Source organism: Cimex lectularius, unplaced genomic scaffold (assembly GCF_000648675.2).
Source record: "Cimex lectularius strain Harlan isolate CLEC.00 unplaced genomic scaffold, Clec_2.1 scaffold115, whole genome shotgun sequence".
In the NCBI taxonomy this organism is placed as follows: domain Eukaryota; kingdom Metazoa; phylum Arthropoda; class Insecta; order Hemiptera; family Cimicidae; genus Cimex; species Cimex lectularius.
The window spans coordinates 1,090,504-1,113,508 of NW_019392707.1; the positions used below are offsets into that span (position 1 = coordinate 1,090,504).

At 35.7% G+C, this 23,005-nt stretch overlaps 1 protein-coding gene across 6 annotated transcripts in view; it reads left to right on the forward strand.

The window, feature by feature from the left end:
• LOC106666882 (latrophilin Cirl-like) overlaps positions 1 to 23,005 on the forward strand; it is an 82,933-nt gene that overhangs the window by 29,029 nt on the left and 30,899 nt on the right. For all 6 annotated transcript variants that reach the window (XM_014394392.2, XM_014394394.2, XM_014394388.2 and 3 more), the window contains exon 2: positions 2,941 to 3,027. In XM_014394392.2, the coding sequence (XP_014249878.1) occupies positions 2,941 to 3,027 (87 nt within the window). The remainder of the gene's footprint in view (positions 1 to 2,940; positions 3,028 to 23,005) is intronic.

Consider the following 23,005-nt stretch of genomic DNA (forward strand, 5'->3'; position numbering starts at 1 on the left):
TTTCTGAGAAATTCAAATTTTATAACGTGCTTTTTAAGCAAGAATCTCCAGTTTTTCAGCTAAATTTAAAAAAAAAGCGAACGGTAGGGTTAACAATGTTAACATATTAGGCGCGTATCAGTCACATCAAATTGCTCGCAGCGATTTGTGAAAGAAAAAAATTCTACCTTAGGCTCAGGAAAAATTAGCATAAGAATGATAAATCTTTAGCACAGAAACACGTTTTTGTACTTCGCAGATATTTGATAGATCATCGTCCGTGGCGATGGAAGAACAAAAAAACCAGATGCCATCACGATTTTAAATAAAAGAAAACCCTTGATGAAGCCAGCTGGAGAAACAAAACAACCTCCTTTGTGGCAAATCGAAAATCCTGTTTCATTTCGTTTAAGAGGTCAATTAATGCTTGGGCTTATTATTAATGTTTATCTTTGTCATGAGATTTGAAAACTATATATAATAAGGCAAATTGCACAAAGTTTCCATAGCCTTAAAGGCTTGTCCACACAAGGGTCAAAGTTGCACGTCTTTGTTGGGAACAGCCCCAATTCAATGTTGAGCGTCTGTTTGGGGTTCCCCCTCAACAATGAGTCACGTCTACACTACAGAGGCAGTTCCATAGAAAATATCTCATGAGTGAGGCCTCGCGGGTATTGCTCTGCTTCTAATTAAAAATAGAAATAAAAGAAATAAAAAAAGATGGTGGGCCCGAAAAGTGTTTAGTAACAATAATGATACAAGCTGCGATCTTTTGGACTCATTAAGGCCAGAAGATGGAATGAGATTTGTCTACTTTTTATGGATGACACCTTAGCTTCAAAGTTAACGTTCTGTTTGAAAATTTACAGGGGGCCAACTTTTTTTTTCTTCATCCATTTTGGTAATTTCCTCGAGTTTTGTCTCTCCCAGGTCGTGGAAAACGGAATTTTCATACATCTGAAAATTTAAATTTACTGGAAATTTAGACAACTTTATAGTTTATAACCTCTTGTTTAACCACAGTTGCTCTTATTAACCACATTAATTATATGTTGCATTTTAAATGGGATTCTTTGTATGTTATCCTTCTTCGTCTACATGATCTCCCATCCCTCCATGTTACGGTCTTGCAGTTTCCAGGTATGATTGAGACTATATTTCTCATTTCTGAAATTTACGATTAAAAAAGCTTTGGAAACTTTGGTCTCTTTCGAAGGAAAAATGGGCGGACAGTTGATCAACTCACCCAATACAGGTAGGCAAAAATAAAACAAACTAATTAAAAATCTAAGTACAAAAACCTAACAATTAAATTTATTCACAAGTTATAACAAGTAAAAAATATTTAATAAACTAAACAATCGTTAGCCGCAACGGTTTAGGCGCCGACACGGCGCTCAGTGGTAAGGTAAAGGTCCCGGGTTCGAACTCGACATACTTACAAATGGGCTTTTATTCTTTCAAAAACACCGGCGCTCCGGGGATTGATATGACCTCTGCTGTTGCGAACCCTCTTGAAAAAAATGAACTATGGCAAATATTGTATGTAATAGGCACAAATTTATAAATATTTATTAAATAATTCCAAAATAAATTAAACCCCTTTGTAATTAAATGTACGCGCACGCGTAACCGTAAACGCGTCCGGTTCAATCGATAACGTGCACACACATACAAATTATTGTGTGTGTTGTACAATTGCGTACATTAAAAGGGCGAGAGTTTAAAGGAGAAGTTAGCATGTGTATAACATGCGTGGACATCAACCTCCGAAGGCTGTAAGTCCAAGGGGAAGAAAATTAGTAATAGTATCGATTTTCAAACGAATATCAGGTTCTTGGTGGTCTTTTAAATAGGTGCTAGTAAATATATTAATTGTGATTTTTTGTGGCCTGTGGAGTGCCGTCTTAAATGTGTGTTGAGTTTGGGTTATTTTTTGTTAATAACTTTGTCTGGCTAGCTATTTTAAATTGTGATATTTTCTCTTGTGGTCTGCGGGTGATAAACCTATAGTTTGATAGTTACCTATTATCCTGGTCTGCCTACCCTCGGTGATTTTTATTTGTTAGACCCGTTTCTACATTTCTCCATCTTCAGTGTTAAATTTGGGTGATTTCTTGTTAATAAAATAATAACCTGACTAGCTATGAAATGTGTAGCGCGTCTGAACTAACAAAAATCAGTGAGGATAGGCAGGTAACAACTATCGTACCAAAAATAGATTACTACTCTTGATATATTTAGGGGGTTTAATTATCATCCCTAACCTTTTTTAGTGGAAGTGGACAGTCAAAGTACATAACAGGTTTCGTGCTTAAAATGTAAACGTTGTCAAGCCATGTAGCTTTTAGCTGACACTTTAAATAAATTTATACTGTTTATCTTTAATAATTCTTGTCTTTGTGTTCGTTTGGTAAAAGAACTCGAATAACTCTTTTAGGCATTAATGAGATTAATTAATGCGCTTGATTCGTCGTAAAGATTTATAATTATATAGCTCTTATAATAGATTATATCCAGGAATTAAAGAGACCAAAAGCAGAGAGAACGAGAACTATACTTCGTGCGTGTATTAGCCACCCTCAGAAATGGTCGATTAAGCAAGAAATTACATTATGTTTTTTTGTTAGTGTAATTTTTTCATAGCTTGGGATTATCGATCATCTTGTACAACACGCCTTTTCTCATTTTTTATACGCGTAATCTATTTTGCTTCATCTACTCGGTTTTTTCCAACTTCTCCTTTACAGGTCTTAATTTCTCAAGTTATCCTGATAAAAATATGATCCGGCAGTTTTGATTGACAGACACTGCTTGTTTACGGTTTGTTTTTCTTCATTTCAGCGAAGCGTAAGCTCACGTCGGTTTCCGATGTTGAGCCGTGATACTGTCATTGAAACGGCTGGATCTGCATTTCAGCAATGTAATTTATATGACAATACATTTTTTTTCTATTTGCAGGAGGAAGAGCTATGGTACACCGGGGCGGGTTTTCTCTTCTATTACTTTGCCTTTTTTCCATTGCACGGAGCCTCGCCAAAAATCAAGGTAAGATAAAAAAAAACATCAAAGTTGGATTTTAATTAATTTAAAAACAAATATTTTCAACATAATCAGCCTTAGGATCCAAGAAAATTTTATTTCTTAACTTTGAAAGTTATTAGGACTGTAAATTGCCTACTTAATTATCATATAATAAATTAACTTGTTGACTCAGAACTTTTATTCAAGTCACATTGATTATTTTTATCGCATGTGTCTCACGTCCTTGCACATATTCATGGGTATGTATGTCGGATGCACGACGACATATCAGGAAGATGAAACAAGCGTCGGTCACTTCCTGGGCGTTTCGGGTTCCTTGCCGATTTACTATTTATTTGAATCTAGCAAAACACATATTATTTAAATCGCCAATAAAATCATGACCAACTACAGTGGTTACCGTCGTGCTATTAAAAATCTAACTTATTTAACCGTTAAAATTATTATAAGGCTTTGATGATCGTCATAAGAATCCACGGTTCACTCATATTATCTCATCGATAGTATAATCATTAGATTAACTATTTAATGCTCGAATACAAGAAAAAAGCGACAGATTCGAACACACACTCCTCGTCCCATTTCAACTATCTGCCGCCTCGGGAACACGATGTAACCCCCGTCACTGGGTTTCTTCCAGGATGCTTGACGGCTTCTGACCTCTGGAGGAACTAAATGATTTTAATCTGCCGACCTATATTAAACTATTTACTATTGAAAACTTATAGGGGGCCATCGGGGTACTCAACATTCTGCCAATGGCCTATTCCTCATTCATACCATACACCATCTCTAATACATACATACATTCGTAAGCATAAGACATGAAATATGTGAATAGGTAGAATAAATTCTGTTATGCATATACCACTATATTATTCAAATAACTTTTCCCTATATTCACTGCAATGCATTGACTTTTTTCATCTGAAGGTAGTATACACCGTTCTCTACGGGATTTTTAAGCACCACAGTTCACTGGAAGGTAACGGACTATCATCGGCTCATTACATGGGGTCAGTGTTGTTGTCGACCGCCCAACAGAAGATAGCTATCTGCGAGACGAGTGTGTCTATCTAAGCCTCGTTAGAATAATTCTTTCTCTTTTTATTGTCATTTTTAAATGGAAGTTGCTCAAGGGTTGTTGAAACATGCTACTTATCATTCGAGGCAAAAACACTACTAATGCCGTCCCAGTAGAATATGGTCACCTTTACAAGATTGCCTGTATTCATTCCTGGATTAATGAACAATTTTTCTCACGTCTTTATGATACATAACTTGAAAATAGTGTTAACCGCATCATACAGTTGGTTGTAAATTTATGTAAAGTCGTTATCCTCGCTTGTTTTCGTCTCACGAGGCTCATACCGCATAATGCGGTGGAGCATTTTCTAAAGTTTCCCCATTTTGTCGAGTTGAGAGCGGCCTCGTGGTATAGCACATTTTTTATAGGGTTGAGGCAGAAATGTAGTTGCAGTTGTTACCCAGTGAACCCCCAATTCCCATCGCGATTTCACCCTAACTTTTGTTTTTTATTTACTACGCATTCCTAACTTTATCAACACAATCCCTTCGGTAGGGGGATAAATGAAGTTGCCCTATTTTCATACTTCGACATACTTTCGATTGCGCTTCGATGTTGGCATGTTAAAAAGTATAAGGTTTTTCTTTCTCGCTTCAGTTTTAACGTACACAAAAAATTCCAATGGAGTAAATTGTAGAAGGGCAAATAGTTCCGTGCAACGGAGTTGTTTCCCTTCCCTTCGAATTAGCTCCAAAGTTATGCACAAGGCAACCTACCATACCCATGGCAACGCATTATTTACGACCGGACCGATATTACAAACCCATTTTCTATAATTTACCCGGTTATTTTTACGCCTTATTGATACTTTTTTTTCTATCGCTTCACTCTTTCCAGCGTGCTTTCTGACCTGGTGCCACTGGGGCCAATACTCCTTTTAAAATAAATCTGCAGAAAAATCATTTTATCATTCTCATAGTAGCATGTTATTTCGTACATTCTGAAGCTTTTGTTCCTAAAACTCTGCAGATTATTTGAGTCAATGTTCCTGTACATACAAACATACGAGCGTGTACAGAGTTGAGCCTATCACTTCTCGCAATCCACCGGCAATTCCATCTTTTGTCATTTACAATAAATTACACGCTGGCATTGAGAATCACCCACCCCGGGTCTTGTCCGAGGTCAGGCCTCGTTCTTATCCAGCAACCGTTGTTAGGCTCCACGGGCTTTCAACAGCTAGCTAGGTCGTTTTAGCCCCCAACGCAATCAGTTCCTCAATCCAAACCCATTCACATTCTGGTTCACTCTTAAATACATTCACTCTTATTTACATACCATTTTATAAGGGTGGTGGATTACTAGATAATCCTCCATCACCCTTTACACCTATTTTATAAGTGACCTAATTGAGGGTCGATGGGATACTCGGTATTCCACCATCGACCCTCTCAAACTACACGTTCCGCGTGTAATCAATGCATTCACTACTGAGATACAGAAATATCAGTACTACATACAATAAAACAACCCTTTTTCCTCCAAAAATCGGAACAGGAGACCCGTATACTTGCTGACGTGCTCAAGCACAATTCTCATATCTGGCATTCCTACATGCTCTCTATATGGAGGTAAAGAAGGCGCTCTTCAATTAAATGGGACACATCGAGCAACCTTTCTCTGCATGCCGGACACATACACGGGCTTTGGTCCAAAGTAAATGCCCGTGTAAACCTCGCATGACCTGTTCTTAATCGGGTGAGAGTGACCTTTCTAAGAGTCCTCCGAGAGCCACCTATGGACACTGCTATTGATACGAGAGAGCTTCTCTACCGATCAGGCTCACCGACGCAACCAATTTGTTTTAACGATTTTTTTTTTAATTTTTAGGGTCAGAAAGCCGGATCGCGATGGTCAGGTCCGGAAGGTGGGACGTAAAGTGTTATTTATATTTAACACATTATTTTGAGTACACATATTTCTATTGCAAGATAGGAGCATATATAAATTAAATGATCACAATTGATTGTTTGATATCAATGTGTATGTAGTCATCGTATTAGAAATTTACATGTGCAATATTATTTTTAATTTGGATTGCATTGCATTAAATTATAATTACTGTTGTATTCAGTGTTAAATTCATTGCAATGCTCTTGGATACAACGTTTTTAGTGATTCCATTTGGCTTGTATAGACACAACAAATCCCCCATCCTGGAGCATGCTATATATAATTGTCCATGAGAAAACACGGATTCTCCAAATTCAATCTAAATACACATACATAGCAATGATTGACTTTTTGATTTGTTTATATATCATTACTGCAAAAGCCGGTTTAATTGGAAATTGCTATCATTTGAATTGGAAAGGCACTAATGTTGGTATCATTGGTATATCTTTTTAAAAAAGATAGTTCCTACTCACAGTTAGTTTATTCAACGATTCAGATTTCAAGCTTATAGCTCATCATCAGGTTGAAAGAATCAGGTCTCTCGTCATGAATTGTCAGAGTGAACCCGCCGATGGGAAGCTGGCTTTTAATGCCGCTTAATTTTCAACCTGCGAAAAGCTGGAATTATAACACAATTAAAAATAACATTAATAAATGCTGTAAGAAAATAATTATAAATTAGTGATTATTTTTTTATTAATTAATAAAAAAATTAAAATGATACATTAATAATAGTTTAGTAAATTAATGATAACATTGATAAAAATTAAATTAGATAATTTGATTATTTTGTACATCTAATATTATTTAGGTACATATTTAAAATAGGAGGTAAATCAAAATCTATTATATTATTAATGCATCTTCCTCCATGTTCAATTTTAAATTTTTTAATTCCAAATTTCTCAAACCAATCTAGTTCCCTCCCTTTGTTGTATTTAAATTTGAATTGAAATTGTGTTTTGTTTCTTTTAGATGGTCCATAAATTCCGAAAATTTGTGGGTTCAAGTGTTCTTGAACAGTCGTTTTAATTTCTCTACCGCTTTCACCTATATATTTAATGTCGCAATGATTACAATTAAGTTGGAAAACCCCGCTTTTTGCCAAGTTGTCAACCTTGTTTTTCAGTTTTGAGAGGATGTTCCTAAATGAACACGTACCTCCATAAGCTATTCTAAAACCTTCTTGTTTAAGAATTTTACCTACTTTTTCTGATAGTTCATCAATGTAGTAGCAAACAACGTAAACATACCGATTCATTTTCGGTGGGGTGGCTGAGTCCTATTGTTGCTTCTTTTAAAGTTAATTTTTTTAATTCTGTTAACTAGCTACCTATCAGTAAATATTTCTTGATATCCATTGGTTTTTTTGCTAAGTTTTAATAGTTTAGAAGGTGTTAATGGGAGCTTTAACATACGGTGTGTCCCAAATGATTGATATATTGTTGTATTAGCATATCCTCTCCTTTGAATTTTAGTAAGAATATTAATATTATTCGACGAACAATATGTTGTCGTTTTGGTGGTATTTTAAACAACAAAATGGAATTCTATAATAGAATCAAAAAGTCGGAATGTAAGATTTTAACGGGGTTTCACACGGCCCCCGACGAGTACGGCCGGAAGGACCCAGGGGTCGGAGTCGTCCGGTTGACCAGCTCTTGTATCATCCCCTTAAGGCTTCGCCGAAGCATATTCCCAAGGGTTGCGTCCGGGTTTGAAATCGTTTTCTGTAAGAATATTTTTATCACTCAATTAATCCCTGATATTTTATTCATTTTGAAGGTGTTTTAAAATTATAAAGCTTTTCAAAGAAGTATTTTCATAGAAATCACTACATATTAATAAATCATTTCAATACTTTATATATTATCCACACAAAGTTTCTGTGTGAATATAATTTTTATGATTCAAATAATTGTTCGGTATTTCATACAGCCAGTTTATTATAAAATAATGCTGTTTATGAGTATCATTATCATTCAAATTATCGCACTTGTTGGATATGTTATGTTATACTAAGCACATGCCGAATGAATATTACTTTTATTATTCAAAGTATGGCTAAAATGTCGTGTATTATTTGTTTTTGGTTTTGGAAATATACTTACCAATGACAATATGTAAGAATACCTTCATATTTTATTACGAAAAAAAAACTGTAAAAGCATCATTTTTCATCGAAACACAAAACAATTGATCTTCGTTCATACATTGTGAACTTTTCAGTTGAACAAAAAGTAAATAAAATAAAAAAATGTTTACAAAGAATTCAATTGTAACATTGAACAATGCTGTTTTATAAATATTTTTTATACGTCATATTTTATTCCAAAAAACACCCTGTAAAAAAAATCATTCTTGTCATCGAAACAACTCGCTCACTCTTCTCTCTTTTATTTCATACATTCAGCCTTTTGTATTGTCAAATCGATCCGATCACCTGATGCACACACTTGTATACTCAGGTCAAACAGGGAGATCAATTCACCATAGTATATATTCAATTCTAGCCCGTGATGTATTTCCCGTAAACATAAATGTTCACTGTTTTGTGAATAATTACAATAATAATAATAGGGATATTCATGATCTTTGCGTTAACCCTGTTAATTATGTTAGGTCCTGTTAGAACGAGTTTGATGATCTAGACTTGTTTAGAATTGGCTAATTAACATTGCTCGATCTAACAGGCCAGAGCCAATGTTACGTGTTAGGTCGAAAGGTAGTCGTCACATTGCTAGGGTTGGGGCGTAGGTAACCAACATGGCAGCCATGAATTTAACAAACTGTTTTTTGTGTACACGTATTTTTATTCTTAAATACGCATAATTAAATCAGACAAATACATTTCTTTTGTTTATTTCTGACCTGACCTTATACTCTCATTCATAATTGATATCAACCCTTTCCTATAAGGTTGTAGGCTGTTAGATGTTAGGATACAAGTTATCTATGTCGGCACGAATTGAAGCGCATAGATAACATATAACATTTTGAATGTCTTAGTTGGTTAATTTCCCCTTTATATTAACTTCTGGCATCTTACAATTTAACACAAAAGAAAACGAAAACAAACAACAACAAGCCTTCAAGGACAGTTATAGCATTATTTTTGGTTCTAACAATAGCCATTGCGGAAAAATTAACGTATAGCATGCTAAGAAAAGAAGGGGGCGTTCACGATCTTACTAGACATTTCTCTATTCGAGTTAACAGGAGTTAACATCTTACAAACATCATGAATACCCTAATAATGCGAATAATTAATCGAATTTTTATAGAAAAACGGATGGTAGTTAAGGGCTTGAGTTTTTATTGGCCGTGTTGCTCTTTTGCTTCCGAACTACCGAAAGAGGGAAGCCTTGTAGGGCCTGTAGTAGGGAATATTTATGAATGTACTCCATCGAAACTAATTTAGATTAGCTTATTACTATTGTATGTAGGTCGATATCGAGTACACTACCGACTAATGGATGCAATGTACGTAGGTGTGAACGTATTTATTTGTGCGACTGTATTACAGATTTGGTCAGTTTTAGGCTAGATTATATTTTGCATACATTGGAGGCTGAAATGACCTAGCACTCTAGTCCGTGCCTAACTACGATGATTGGTAAGCGACGATCTCCTCTATCCTGTGGTGATGATGAATGTGGATACTAGGAAGTCGAGGTGTTTGTGTTCCCCATGCACTGCTGCCTTCTGGCTTATCGTATTTGCCTAGTTTCTTAGTTTAGCGTAATCGATTCGATTCTTCTCTCAAAGACTAGACCGTTGATGACCCAGTTTTCTTTAAAAGAAGGATCGAACCAGCAGATCGACAGAATTGTTTCTTTCCTAATCCATTTTCATTTATTGTTTTCGCGTTGCTTAAAAGTACGATTTCTCTTGTTGTATGACTTTTTTTTAAAAAGAAATCGATTAACAGAATCTTTGATATTATCCTTGTTTAGCAGTCGTGTTTATGTATGTTCTCGCTCTCCTTTTTTTCTTTTTATTTTTGCGACCCTGAACACTCAAACTGCCAAAATTTACGTTTTTCTAGACCTTCATATTTAGATACATAATCTCAACCGGATTCTCTGAAATGTCTGTAAAGGGGAATTTTACAATTACGTCCGGGCAATCATGCCAATTGTTCCAGATCACAGGGATTGACGGAAGCTGATGGAAGCATCCCTTCTCGAGCCGACTCGTGATGAATTATCCTGAATACAGGGGAGAGTGGCAATTTTTTTCTTCCGTCGCTTCGTTTTATCTGACATCTGTCTGTTCACAAAGCTTGGTGGAAAGTTGCGCCAGAATGTCCTCTCAGGACCTGTGATGAAACATTGAAATCAAATTGAAAATCTGTCAATTTTTGTGCTGTACTTATTAATCTTTTTCAAAACAAAATCTAACTTCATTTGAAAATCTGTACATTAAAATGTATATTGAGGTTTTTTTTAAAAAAATTGAATATAGCTGAATGTGCAGAATATGAATTCCCGAAGGGGAAATGGTTTTGTTTTCTTTTTTACTTTATTCACCTTTCAATGCACTAACAAAATAATATAACTTGTTCAGTTTTGTTGTGAAAGGGTTTTCCAGAAATTGTGAAATGCCAAATCTTTTTTGGCATATTACACGTTCCATAGGGAATTTCTATCTATTATCATAATACGACTAACATTTTTCTCGCGATTATTATGGATGATTACTCGTAGCACTTTCTCTTTTTTCTTTTTGATTGCAGACTTCAGGATACTTTGTAAGTATATTATATAAATGTGTGGTGATTAGTGACCGTTAGTCTATGATTATTCGGAAATCNTTTGTATAAGGAGTCGGCTTCTTTGAGGTGAAAAGAGACGACGATAGGAAAAAACGTCGGTAATGGTTCGGCCAGATTATCCTTTCAGGATTATACAGGCAGGGATAATTAGGGAACGGAAAGCTAAATTGTTGAAAAATTAGACATGTTTTATATGTTATAATATGTGCTTTGTGTGATGTGATGATGTGTATGTTATCGATATTGAATTTGATTAATGATATTGGCGTAGCTCCGACTGAGTTTACATGTGTCTGTTCTGTAATTGATGCTGTGTTTATCTATTGATGTAAACCATTTCTAAAAAGTTACGTTTATGTTTGTTTTGTTCTGTGTGTAATATTTTTGGATTGCTGAAGTCGAAATTGTGTTTGAGTTCAAAATGGTGGGTAGCGAGTGCTGTAGGATTTTTCTTGGTTTTTTTGCAATCATAGATATGTTGCTTTACTCTCTTATCCAGATATTGGGATGTAAGATTTATGTAAGTTGCCGGACAATTTAAACAATTGATTTTGTAGATTACGTCAGATTTATTTATTATTGGTGTGGGATCTTTAATTTTAGAAAAAAGTGTGTGAATTGTTTTATAGTTTTTGAAAGCCATTTAAAGTTATCGGAAGAGAGAAATGTGTGTAATTTATGTGATAGGCCGTGAATGAATGGCATGGAAATGTGTGTTGGTTTGTCTGTATTGATAGATTTGATGAAGTATTATTAGTAAGTAATAGTGGATGGTGTTAGTGTTGAGTTGTAGTTGTTGATTATTCTGTTAATAATGTGTTTAGGGAAGAGATTGTTATGGAGGATCTGTTTGTATATCTTTATGTTCTTGTGGTGAAATGATTCATGGCTTAGGGTAATCATTCTGTGAAGTAACCCTTTTGCCGTGTTTATTATTGTATGAAGAGGATGGTGAGATGTAATGTTGAGGTAGCGATCTGTGTTTCTTGGTTTTTGATACCAATCTGTGATTAATGTGCCATCTGGTTGTTTTATTACGAGTGTATCAAAAAATGGTATTGTTTTGTTGTTTTCGATTTCATGTGTAAATTGTAGGCGTGGGTGAAAGCTATTAAATGTATCTAATGTAGTTTGAATTTGATCTGTGGGAACTGCTGTCGTATTATTATCTACGTATTTAGTGAGGAAGAGTAATGTGAAAGAAAGTTGTGGTATGACTGTATTTAATAGATGTGAAATAATTATGTCTGCCAGTATTGGGCCTAGGTTGCTACCCGTGGCTATACCAAATAGTTATTTGTAAAATTGATTGTCGTATGTAAAATATCCGTTAACACAGCAGTGTTGGACCATTGCTATGAACGTGTTCTTTGATAGGCTTGTGTGTGGTGTTATGTTGGGCCATTTATCTTTAATAATGTTCAGTGTTGTGTCTATTGGAATGTTGGTGAACAATGATGAAACATCTAGGGATATGAGAGAGTAGTGTGAGGGGATGTGGATATTATTAATTTTGTTAATGAATTGAAATGAATCATTTACATTATATGTGTTATCTGTGATGTTGTTGAGTATGTTGTTTAGGTATTTTGTCATGTTATGTATGGGGGAGTTTACAAATGAAATTATGGGTCTTAGAGGGTGTTCAGGTTTATGGTTTTTACAGATCCATATAGTTTCGGGGGTGTTGGTGAGTTGTTTTGAAGTGATTTGTAGGTGTATATGTCAATTTCTTTTCGTTTAAGTGTTTCTTGGAGAATTTTGTTTGTCTGTTTGATGAGAGAAGGGGGTAGGGTCTGATTTGATTATGCTGTATGTGTTTGTGTCTGTGATGATTTTTTTGACAATAATTTTTCCCTGTATTCTTTTTTGCTGATTGCTACTGTTTGTTTTCTTTTATCAGCAGAAAGAAGAGTATGTCAGGATTATTTCTGAGGTTGGCACGCTAAACAAAATGTTTTTCTGAAACCTACGTCACACCAGACCGCATCTTACGATTTCCGAATATTTAAATTATATAATTTCGACTTGAGCGTAGAGCCAATGCATAGTTTGAGATCGTTAATAGCAAACCCAATACAACATTTTGTTTAATTTTTTTTTTTTTTTTTTTTTATTGAGGCATTCAGCACTGTGGTTTCGAAAATAAAAACGTGAATTAAAGCAAGTTTCATCATTCTGCTCGTCGTTTTGTAATCAATCTAGTTTCTACACTTTTTTGTCAAATAATCCCGGATTAAGGATTAAGAAGAGACCAAAAACTGTAAACCAACTAGATTTTTATTCGCAACGTTTAAAGATTTGTTAATAGAACGTGTGATGACAGTTGTGACCCGCTTAACTAATAGTCCTGGAAAGTGAGTCAGCTTTCCGGGAAGAAGAAGGACTCGACGGAGAAGGGCTGTAATGCCCGCAATACAAAAACTTCCTGCAAATGCAAAGCGCCGTTACTCCTGACACTTTAAAGAAATTGCCGCAGGATTTTTGTGCCCGCTCGCTGGGCTGTTGTTAAATATTTTCCCTCAGGAGAATTGTCCATCTGTTTCAAATTTAACTCTTAACGATCGCAACAAAATCTCTGTAGAAAAGACGAAAAACATTCAGTTTTATTCAGAAAAAATACGGAAGATTGCAAGGCACAGTCTTTAATCGAACCCTTCCATATCAAAGTACAGTGTTGTCTCACTAATCTGAACTGAACTAATGGCTGCAGGGGGGTATTAGGATTACTGAGTGTTTAAAAAAATACATACGTATGTACAAAAAAAAATGTCGACCCCCCCCAACAATTTATTATTATATGTGTATCACTCGCAATACGTTAAACCTATTAAAAAACGTACATACTGTCAATTTTTTCTTTTTCAATTTATTTAACATTTTCTTTATTGCTTCTTCCTCTATTTTACTCATTTTTAAGCAGTAGGTATATTATACTTAATACAAGAAAGATTGATCTAACCGTTTATTTTTAGTAGTGAAGCGAAGTGACGAATTCATTGAACAAGAGAAATTCTCGAAAATTCCTATAATCACTCACTCACTGTCTCTCTCACTCAATACATTTTTCACTCATTCTCTCTCTCTCTTTCTTTCCCCTGATAATGTTTCATTTGTATCCTTTAAAATTCTCATTTTTTGAATTTTTGTCCCTATTTCGGATTACTGGAACGTTCGGAGCACCGAACAAAAATAAGTGAACGATTTCATGACGTTTCTTTTTAAACGACATATTTAACCTAAAAAATCGTAACATTGATTAATCAGCGGGTTTTATAAAAAACTGTTCTAACAGAAAATACACTGGAAATTGAACGAAAGTCATTTTATAGAAATGATAAATAGAAATTATGAGTGGTGGAGTGTGCTGTGTTCAATCCTTTTTTAAAAAGATAAGTGCCTACTCACAGTAAGTTGTTTTGCAACAATCCGGATTTCGAGCCCATAGCTCATCATCAGGTTGAAGGAGTTCTGCAACCACGTCTCGACATGAATTGCAAAAGTCAAAGAATTGCATCTTTAGATGTTGGGAAGTAGTGCAAAAATGACATCTCCAAACTTTGAAGGTGTAAACGTATTTCATCAATCAATGTACCATTCGCAAGCTCCAGTTTGTTTTCTTAAAAAAATCATTAAACACAGGAAAACACTCCACCACTTCCTTTTCAACAGATTCATCCCAAAACTGCATTTTTCTTTTCAAGGTGCGAACTTTGAAGGTAAATGAATGTGTTCAAAACTTGTGATTCTCTTCTCTTGCAAAGAAAGACTCATCTCATACATGTTAATGAAAATATCTGATAAATACGACGGGGTGTACATTGGCATTTCTCATCATTGAAAACGTTGACCAATTTGACATTGTGGTCCATCAACAGAGTTAAGATTTCAGAGCGTCACGTAATCGTGAAAGTGCTTTCCCACGAGACAGCCACCTAATTTCTGTATAGAGAAGCAGAGAATGATGAAGGCTTCCTATATCGTCATCATCATAGCATTGTGAAAAGTCATGACTTCAATAATTAATAATTCGAACACACATTCAAAACTTTCTTAAAAGAAGCTGGTATTTGGTTCATAGCTAAAGCATGTCTGTTTTTGCACCATCTGTGCACACCTCGCTGCAATTTGAGCATAGAATTTCGTAAGTTGTTAACAAACCGTCCAACAAACGGAATATTTCGGCGCTTGTTGTATTGGCAGGAAGTGGTTGTATAAGAGAAGATCCTCCTCGAAACATCCCGAGTATTCTTAACGGACAAAAGCCTATAAAATATCCCACCCGACGACGTCATTTGATTCGTCGATTTGGAAGAAAATTAATCGTGTTCGATACGAGAAACCAGCGATTCTTTCACATCATTTGATAAATCAAGTAATCGTCTTTTGACAGAATTGTTTTATAATGGCACTGAATATATAAGTTTTACTGTTTTTGGTCAAGCATGCAAGATACAAATCGTTAACACAATTTTTATGAGGGTTTCAGCGATGGTATAACCTTTCCCTTCCTGTGCCACTCGACAACTCCATCCAGTAAAACGTTTTTAGAAGTTTTCTTTAATGAATTTTGCATGAGTTTTAATGAAGGATTGAGAAGCAGCCAGTTCAGTGCGCCCCCTCATGAAAAAATCGGCCTGCTTCTTCCGGAGTTCAGGGTGTTTACTCTCAAAATGACGACTCAATTGAACTGAAACCATTGAACTGTTTGGAAGGACTTAGGAACAAATCACACACTGTGCTTTACTCTAGTCAGCCTCTATAAATCTCAAATCTTCGTAGCTGTCGTGTTACTTAGGCTTTTTTACTTTCACTGGCTAGTTAACCTGCACCTATTCGGAGACTTGTAAAATTTGAATGTGCAGAATCTTTGTGTGGAGCTTCATCTGAAGGCTGTGCTTATTTTCGCTCTGAAGGTTGGCCTTTCCCATTAACAGATAGAGAAACTGGATGCTTCCTCATAGAACCCTGACTTCAGCCACCGATCCATATTAGAGAAAATAACTGATCAATGAGAATGATAATAAGTAGTGCGCTCCCGAGAAAAGTTCGAGCTAGAATCACATTTTCGAGAAACAACGGCTTTTTATATACAACATTGGAAACATTCAGTGTGTTCCAGAAGTAGCAGTTACTGGTGAGGAAAGACCCCCCCCTGGTATCAATAACGAAATTTCTAGGAAAGCAATCAACCAACCAGTCTAGTCCGTCCATCTTATCTACTTAACCTATTTTGCTTACGTGTGCGAAAATAAACGTAGAATGAAGAAATAAAAATTAAAAAACTTTGGTTGTTTTTAGTACCAATTGTTATTAGTTTTTTTTATTTGTTCATTCTACTTTATTTTTGTAATTATTAATTTTTCTAGAAGTTTGCCGCGGACCCCGTACACAGTTTCGGGAGCCCTGGTCTAGTACTAGTTCATTTTGAAAGGAATCTCAGTCATGCGTATCATTTAAAATATATAAAATAAATAAGTAAGCTTAATTAACTTAATAATCTGAATTAAAATTGACAATGAGATACAATTCAAAGTTAGTTTTTGTATAACCACAGCGTTTATCGCAAACAAATGTTTATCCCTCGAAAAAAACTTTTTAACGGAGACACAGGTGATGGGACTTATAGGAAAAATATATAACTAGATCTCCTATATAATAATTTTGTTAATTTGTTTGAGTTGTGAGGAGCGGTCAAGAATGAGGTATTGTAGAAAAACACCTTTTTCATGTTTTTATTGACGTTTCGAACTTTCAGAGCATAAAGCAAAAAAAGACACACTACTCTTGTGATGTCATATTGGTTTTGTGTGTTGTGAAATTGTTGTGAAAAACAAAAAAGGTACTGAAAAAACACAAATAATTTTATTGTTTTCATTCATTTTCCCCAATTTAGTCAATCCGGTGTTTTTGTCAAGGTTTTTATTTCCCCTTGTAATAATATCAACGAGGACTGTGACTATTTTTGGTATTTCACATTTCACAAACCGACTGCTTCAAAAAAAGCAATTTTTGAAAATAGGGGCCTCAAAAAAAGATGCCGATTATGTCAAAAGAATTCTATTCTGTGAGATTGTTTACGTCTTTGCTCCTCTCAAGTTAATTAAAATCTAAACCAAATTCTACGTTATTGGTTTTTTCTCCTTTCACTTTTTTAGTTGCCTATTTCTATGTGTTTCAGTAATCAAAAATGTTTCAAATTTGCAATATCCTTCAAATATGCAAATTTATGCAATATTCTTCAAATATACAAAAATATGCTGAATATAATTAGAACCATTGTACCACGGAGGTACCCTTCGTTGAGAAAGGCACCACTGGTGGTTCACACATTATCAACGAGTACCTAAACAAAAGGACAAACTGGAAATAAGGGAACAATCATTGGACATAAACAATACAAGTACCTTTTAGCAAGTTTTGGAAGGAAAAAACAATAGAATGCATCGGTGAGGAAGTAGGGAAAACTTAGAATCCTTTCAGGATTCCTATAAGGACACTGTGTCGACCCAATGGTTGGCGTTTGAAGAAGATTGGTATAACCCGACGTCACGTGCAGATTCTGCAGAGAAGCAAATGAGACATCAACACACTTACTAACAAACTGTAGCGCCATATTTGCCCGCAGGAGGAAGTGCTTTGGCATGTATCACGTAACCGTAGACAAAATTCAACCGTTGAAACGGCTCTAATAATCTCATTGATGAACTAGGTGTGCTATGCTACAGAACGGGGAATACAATAGCTCTTAAAGTGGGCAGTAATCTGAGCAAGAAAGTTTACCGTAGAAAGTAAAAGAAATAACGGAAAGATTGATCAAAACCGATTTTACCTATTTTATTTTATTTTTATTTATTTACTTTTTTTTTTTAATTGATGAGATGATTTTTAGGAATAAACCCATTATATAATTTATCCGATAATCTCAGTAAAACTGATGGGATATTTTAAGAGAGCTTTCAGGAAACATATCCAAGTATAAGAAATATATTTAAAAGCTTGTGTACGAATGGTTTTGTAGTTTTTCAAAATCGCCCTTTAGCAAAAACCACGCGCCGAGGAATTAAGGAACCTGGCTGGAAATCGAACAAAGTTTTTATTTTTTATTTTTCAGGATCATGCGTATAGAACCCCAATCCAATGGAGTTTAGTCATCCTTCGGAGGGGCCGCGGAATAACTGAATTTTTTTTTTACACAATTTTTGCTAAACGTACCTTAGCAAATCGTAGGTGTATTAATTAAATTCTTAGATGATTTTCATTTTCGATTTTTTTTCAGAGCTAAAGGTAAAACTATTCTAGATTCATACGTGTTTAGCGGTTATATTGAACATATTAATTATTTAAATTTTTATCTAAGGCCTTGGTTGAGATGAAAAAGTGACGTCAGAAACGTCAGCTATAGTGACTTCGGGGTCCACTCCGACTCCCAACTTCTCATCTCAACCTGCAACCTTTCGAATTTGCTCTTTTTTTTTCCATTTTTCAAATGTGTAATAATTAACTAATCTAGATTGTTAACTTCAGGTATTCCACGAGGAGAAGTGCATAACCGAAAACAATAGACTCATTTTAAACCCGTACAAAGAGTTGACGTTATTAATGTCTAAATCTCAAAAATTCAAAATCTATTAGTAAATTTTTCAAAATTGTTCTGTCTTGTTTTGGCATGTTTGTGTCTGCAGCGCAATTGGTGTGTTGGAATTGAAGGGGAACCGTTACTCCCAGGTACTGGTGTTGTTTGAACCGATTGTTGTTTGACCCGAAGCATTTCCTAAGCCACTTAGAAAAGATTTTAGTGAAATGTTTCATTTAATATTTACAGCAGAACTAGCTAGTATTTCGTTCGAGATCTCTGTATTTGTGCGTGTTTATTTCTTTTCCGTCAAATTATTGGGTATAGTTTTATTTTTTGTATTTTAACCTTTAGTTTATTAACCAGGAAGTTCAACTACGGGAAGAAATTCAAACTGATTTCAGACATTTCAGCCTCCTGGCCTCGTTGTGTGGAATTTCGATGATGTGGTGGGTGGGCGGCCTGAGTGGCCCTGTCGGCTCCAGACCGTGCTCCTGTTGATTGTTCCCAGGGGTCATCATCACAAATCCAGCTGACTCCGTCGGGTGCGATCTCAATTTTTTCCCTTCAAAACGTTCAATACCGCTTGGAGGTAATGTTTTTTCAAAGGCTTTAGAACCTCGCTAAATTAGTAATTGAAGGCTTGTGGAACCTCAGCACACGAATACACTCAAGACGCTCTGGTAAGGAGGGTTTGTGGAATCCCGCGGAAGTAACAGCCACATCTCGTTTACATCAGAAAAAAGACGTGTCTTTAGGGGCATTGTGGTTTCTAGATACTATAAAACTCCGTTGATAGAAGTTGAAAACAAAGCGAAAAAACTTTTAGGTATTAGCCGACCAAAGAGGATCAAAGGATTTTTTCAGGTTGAAACGTATTCAATTATATCCAAAATTTAATTAACAGTTATGCCAAATATGTTTGGTCATCCCGAGGTTGCCTGAAATCAATACTGAAAATTGCTGGTTCGTACTTCCTAGCTACTGATTGACTCATAAACAAAGTGGAATATGGACGATTTACACACAAAAAACCGAATTTTTTATTCTGATTTCCCTACCACAGGTAATAAATGTTTGAGTATTACAACTGTGTAAAAAGAGATTAGCTTGTGGAATTTCTTAATAAAATGGGCGGATTTGGAAGAACAGCTGGACCCACTATCCGGTGGTACCTACTCAGTAACAGATCTATTGTTCTGTAGAGATCCATATTGCATTTTCTGAAGAAATATTGACTAGTGAGACAGAAAACCGCCGCCGATCTTCTCAGGCGGATCGATTTTTTTTTAACTCGATAGGAAATCGATAGTTTTTTTTTAAATTTCTGGGTCATAAATTGGTCGTTTTGGCGCACTGGAGCACGTAAAATTAAATATGGCGGGTGACGTGAGGCTTTTTAGAAGGGTAGAAAGAGTGTGAGACTTGGCAACACGGCCCGACTTCCCTTCCGTTCATTTACCTCTCAAACTTGTTCCTCACAGACCTTGTCTCCCTCCTTTCTCCAACATATTCATGTTCTACCCCCTCCTCCATCTTCCTTCGGTTACATCTGTTTACCTCTTATGGCCACTGGCCAGTACCAGAGACTAGAGAGCCGATCCAAAGAACGGTTCACCAAAAATTTAGGCTTACACTTTTTCCCCCATCGACGTTCATCACACAGGCTTTTCTTCATGTTTGTATGTCTATTGATAATCTTGTGCGAGAAAGGTAAATGAAAAATAACGCTATTGGACAGTGTAATCCTGTCTAAAGTGGCACGTACGAAAATTAAACGTCCCTAGACCTCTTAAGAGCGAAGATCTGTCTGGTTGGTCACACTTAATACAGCATCTGCTGCTAGAATGAAAAAGCAATGACAAATCAGAAAAGCTCTTGCAAGCATGTCTCCTTGCAAGAAATTTCATCGATAGCCTTTAACTTCTAACAAAACATTTTTATATCCAGCGTAGTTATTAATATTAGTTTGGTCTCCGATCTTTGAGGAACTTTGAAGAATAGTTATACCTCCACGACCCACCTTATGATCCCAAGATGAGATTGTTTGTAGAGGTCTGTGGGGTAATGACCTGTAGTCTTCTCCTATCAATCTGATTTCGCCGTTCAGTGGTTGGTCTGTGTTGTTTAGTTGAGTCACTTTTATTATATGTACGTCGGAATTGTCTTTGTTCTATCGAATTTTTGACTCCAATCAACACAACTAGGTAAAATAACACAACTGAAGATGGCGTAATCACAGACTAAACCAACGAAGATAGGCGGTCCAGGATTATTGGAAACATAAATTACAGGTCCATCACTCCGCAAACCTCAAGGAGAAATATCACAATTTAATAGTTTTGCCAGTCGAAAAGGTTATTAATTTAATCAAATTTAATATCGGGTGATAAACATATAGATTAATAGGTCTTGGTCTGCCTGCCCACGCAGTTTTTGCCAGTCAGATGCGTTTCGACATCGTCAGTGACGAGTTTACGTGATTTCTTGTTAATAACTTAGCTTGGATAGCTTGATAAGCGAGGATAGGCAGACCAAGATGATATATATGTAGCTACCAAATGTAATATTGACGAATTGGACTTAAAAAACCATGACCCCCAGCTAATTATTGTAGCAGATGAAATAAATCTTGTACCGACCGTCCTATTAGAGAATTTCCAGTTGATATTTCTGCAGGAGAGATTTTTCTATTATGTGTGTGTGCGCGCGCGCGTGTGTATTAATTATCGTTAATATGAAGACCTACTTAGAACTATTCGTTTAAATGTGTCCAGTAGAATTTACTTATCTTAAACGATCAAGCTTCCTTTCGGCATCCTCTATTGTCTCGATGCTGATTGCTATCGTTATTAATGTTTTTACCCTTGAGCGTTTACGGTTTTGAAGCCAGTACAACACAATTTACATTATGTATAATGTTCTTACTTCTTCAAACTTGTAAGTTTTCCTTGTGCCATTTAATTATTCTTGTCCTAGTTGGACTCGAGAATGGGGTAAAAACCTTGCGGTCATGTCCAAATTGAATCTGTGGTCATCTTAAAAAGGAAACCCGCGGCTTCGTTGTTATGGAAATGTAGATGTAGTTCGGGGTGTGTAATATACTGCACCCTTTGACAGCTATCGTCCCCCCCCGTCCTGTACCTGTCACACCGCTCGTAGTTCATCAAGAAATTTAATTAGTAGGTCTTGTTTCAGTGGTTGAAATAAACTACGTTTTCGTTGTACATCCCAAAACTGGCGTTTGTTAAGTATGGGTGTCTCAATTGCTTCTGTGAAAATATGCACGTGCCGTATTGGTCTATACAAACCTTATTCAGGTGCCTATTTCATCTGCAGTGTGCTGTTCTGTTTGTTGCATTCTGTTGTTTCTTTCCTTCCAAAATTTTCTGGGAGGGTTTTTTGGTTGTTTCCTTGGAAGGGCGTTCCTTCTCTCGTTGTCCTCTAATCCCACATGCCCTGCGACCCAGCTTATTAGTTTATATTTTAGTTATATCTATTTAGTTTGGTTTGCAATTCAGCACTATCTATAAGCTAATAACGTTTGAACTTTGATTGCTATATGACATGATAGCTATATTTGTATTTGTGTACCCTTTGTTCAAGTTGAACTCGATGTATGTCTGAATTGCATGTATTGGTTCTGAATATTTGGTTCCAGAAAAAACTCCCTGCCCCCGTGCCTTCTGCGTTCGCAGATGGTTCTGTTCTCAACTAGGGAGAGGTATTTCCCTCTTTCCCCTTCGTTGTTATTCCATCATGCAATATCGGAAATGGACCTTCATTGTGTACTTTTTAACTTCGAACTGGAACATGAGACATGATGCTTCACGTATCAATGTGCAAGTCCAGAATCGAAAATAAATTATTTTAGCTTAATTTTTTTTAATGAAGAATGAAATCTTCTATTCATCAAATCTCTAAAAACTAAATTTAACTTGCATAAAATCTTCTATCCACATAGTTACTTCATTGGTAATGATAACCCTGTGAATAAAAATTTGTCCAGTTAAAGTATTGCCTGTAATTCACACAATCAGTTAAGCGTAGTTTTATTTGTAAGAAATTATTGTAGTTTTTGTCCGAAGTGTTAGACATCAAAAGGAGATAAAGGGAAGTTTTCTAATTTTCCAGAGTAAACTGCCATCTCATTAAATCCCGTTCAAGCCCAAGTTTCAAAACTTATTGAAACAAGCCTTTTATAAAAGTTATACACATTTTAAAAGCTGTAACAAAACATTTTCCCTGTCTTTGAAGACTGTTTTAAATGTCGTGCGTTTGATTTTCCGCATTGTTAAAATGTTATATGCGAATTTTTTAATTTTTTTTTTTATTTTATGGGCCGTAACTCATTTCAGCCAGCTTTGAGAACCCTCTTATGAACTTTTTCCCGTATGAACAGTTTCGCCCTGAATGGAATCAGCCCGTCTCCGCTCCATTGGGTGTCTATTTTTGCGGAAAGGCTTTTCTGAACACGCATGATTGAGCTGACGGTGTCCTCAAAGAACAATACACCTCCTATTTACCAGCATCATGAGGCAAGACGAGTTAAATTTTTGAAAAATAACATTTTCCCGTATAATAGCTCTTACCTAACCGTTCATATAGTTTTGTTTCCATACTAACATACATTATATGTCCTAAA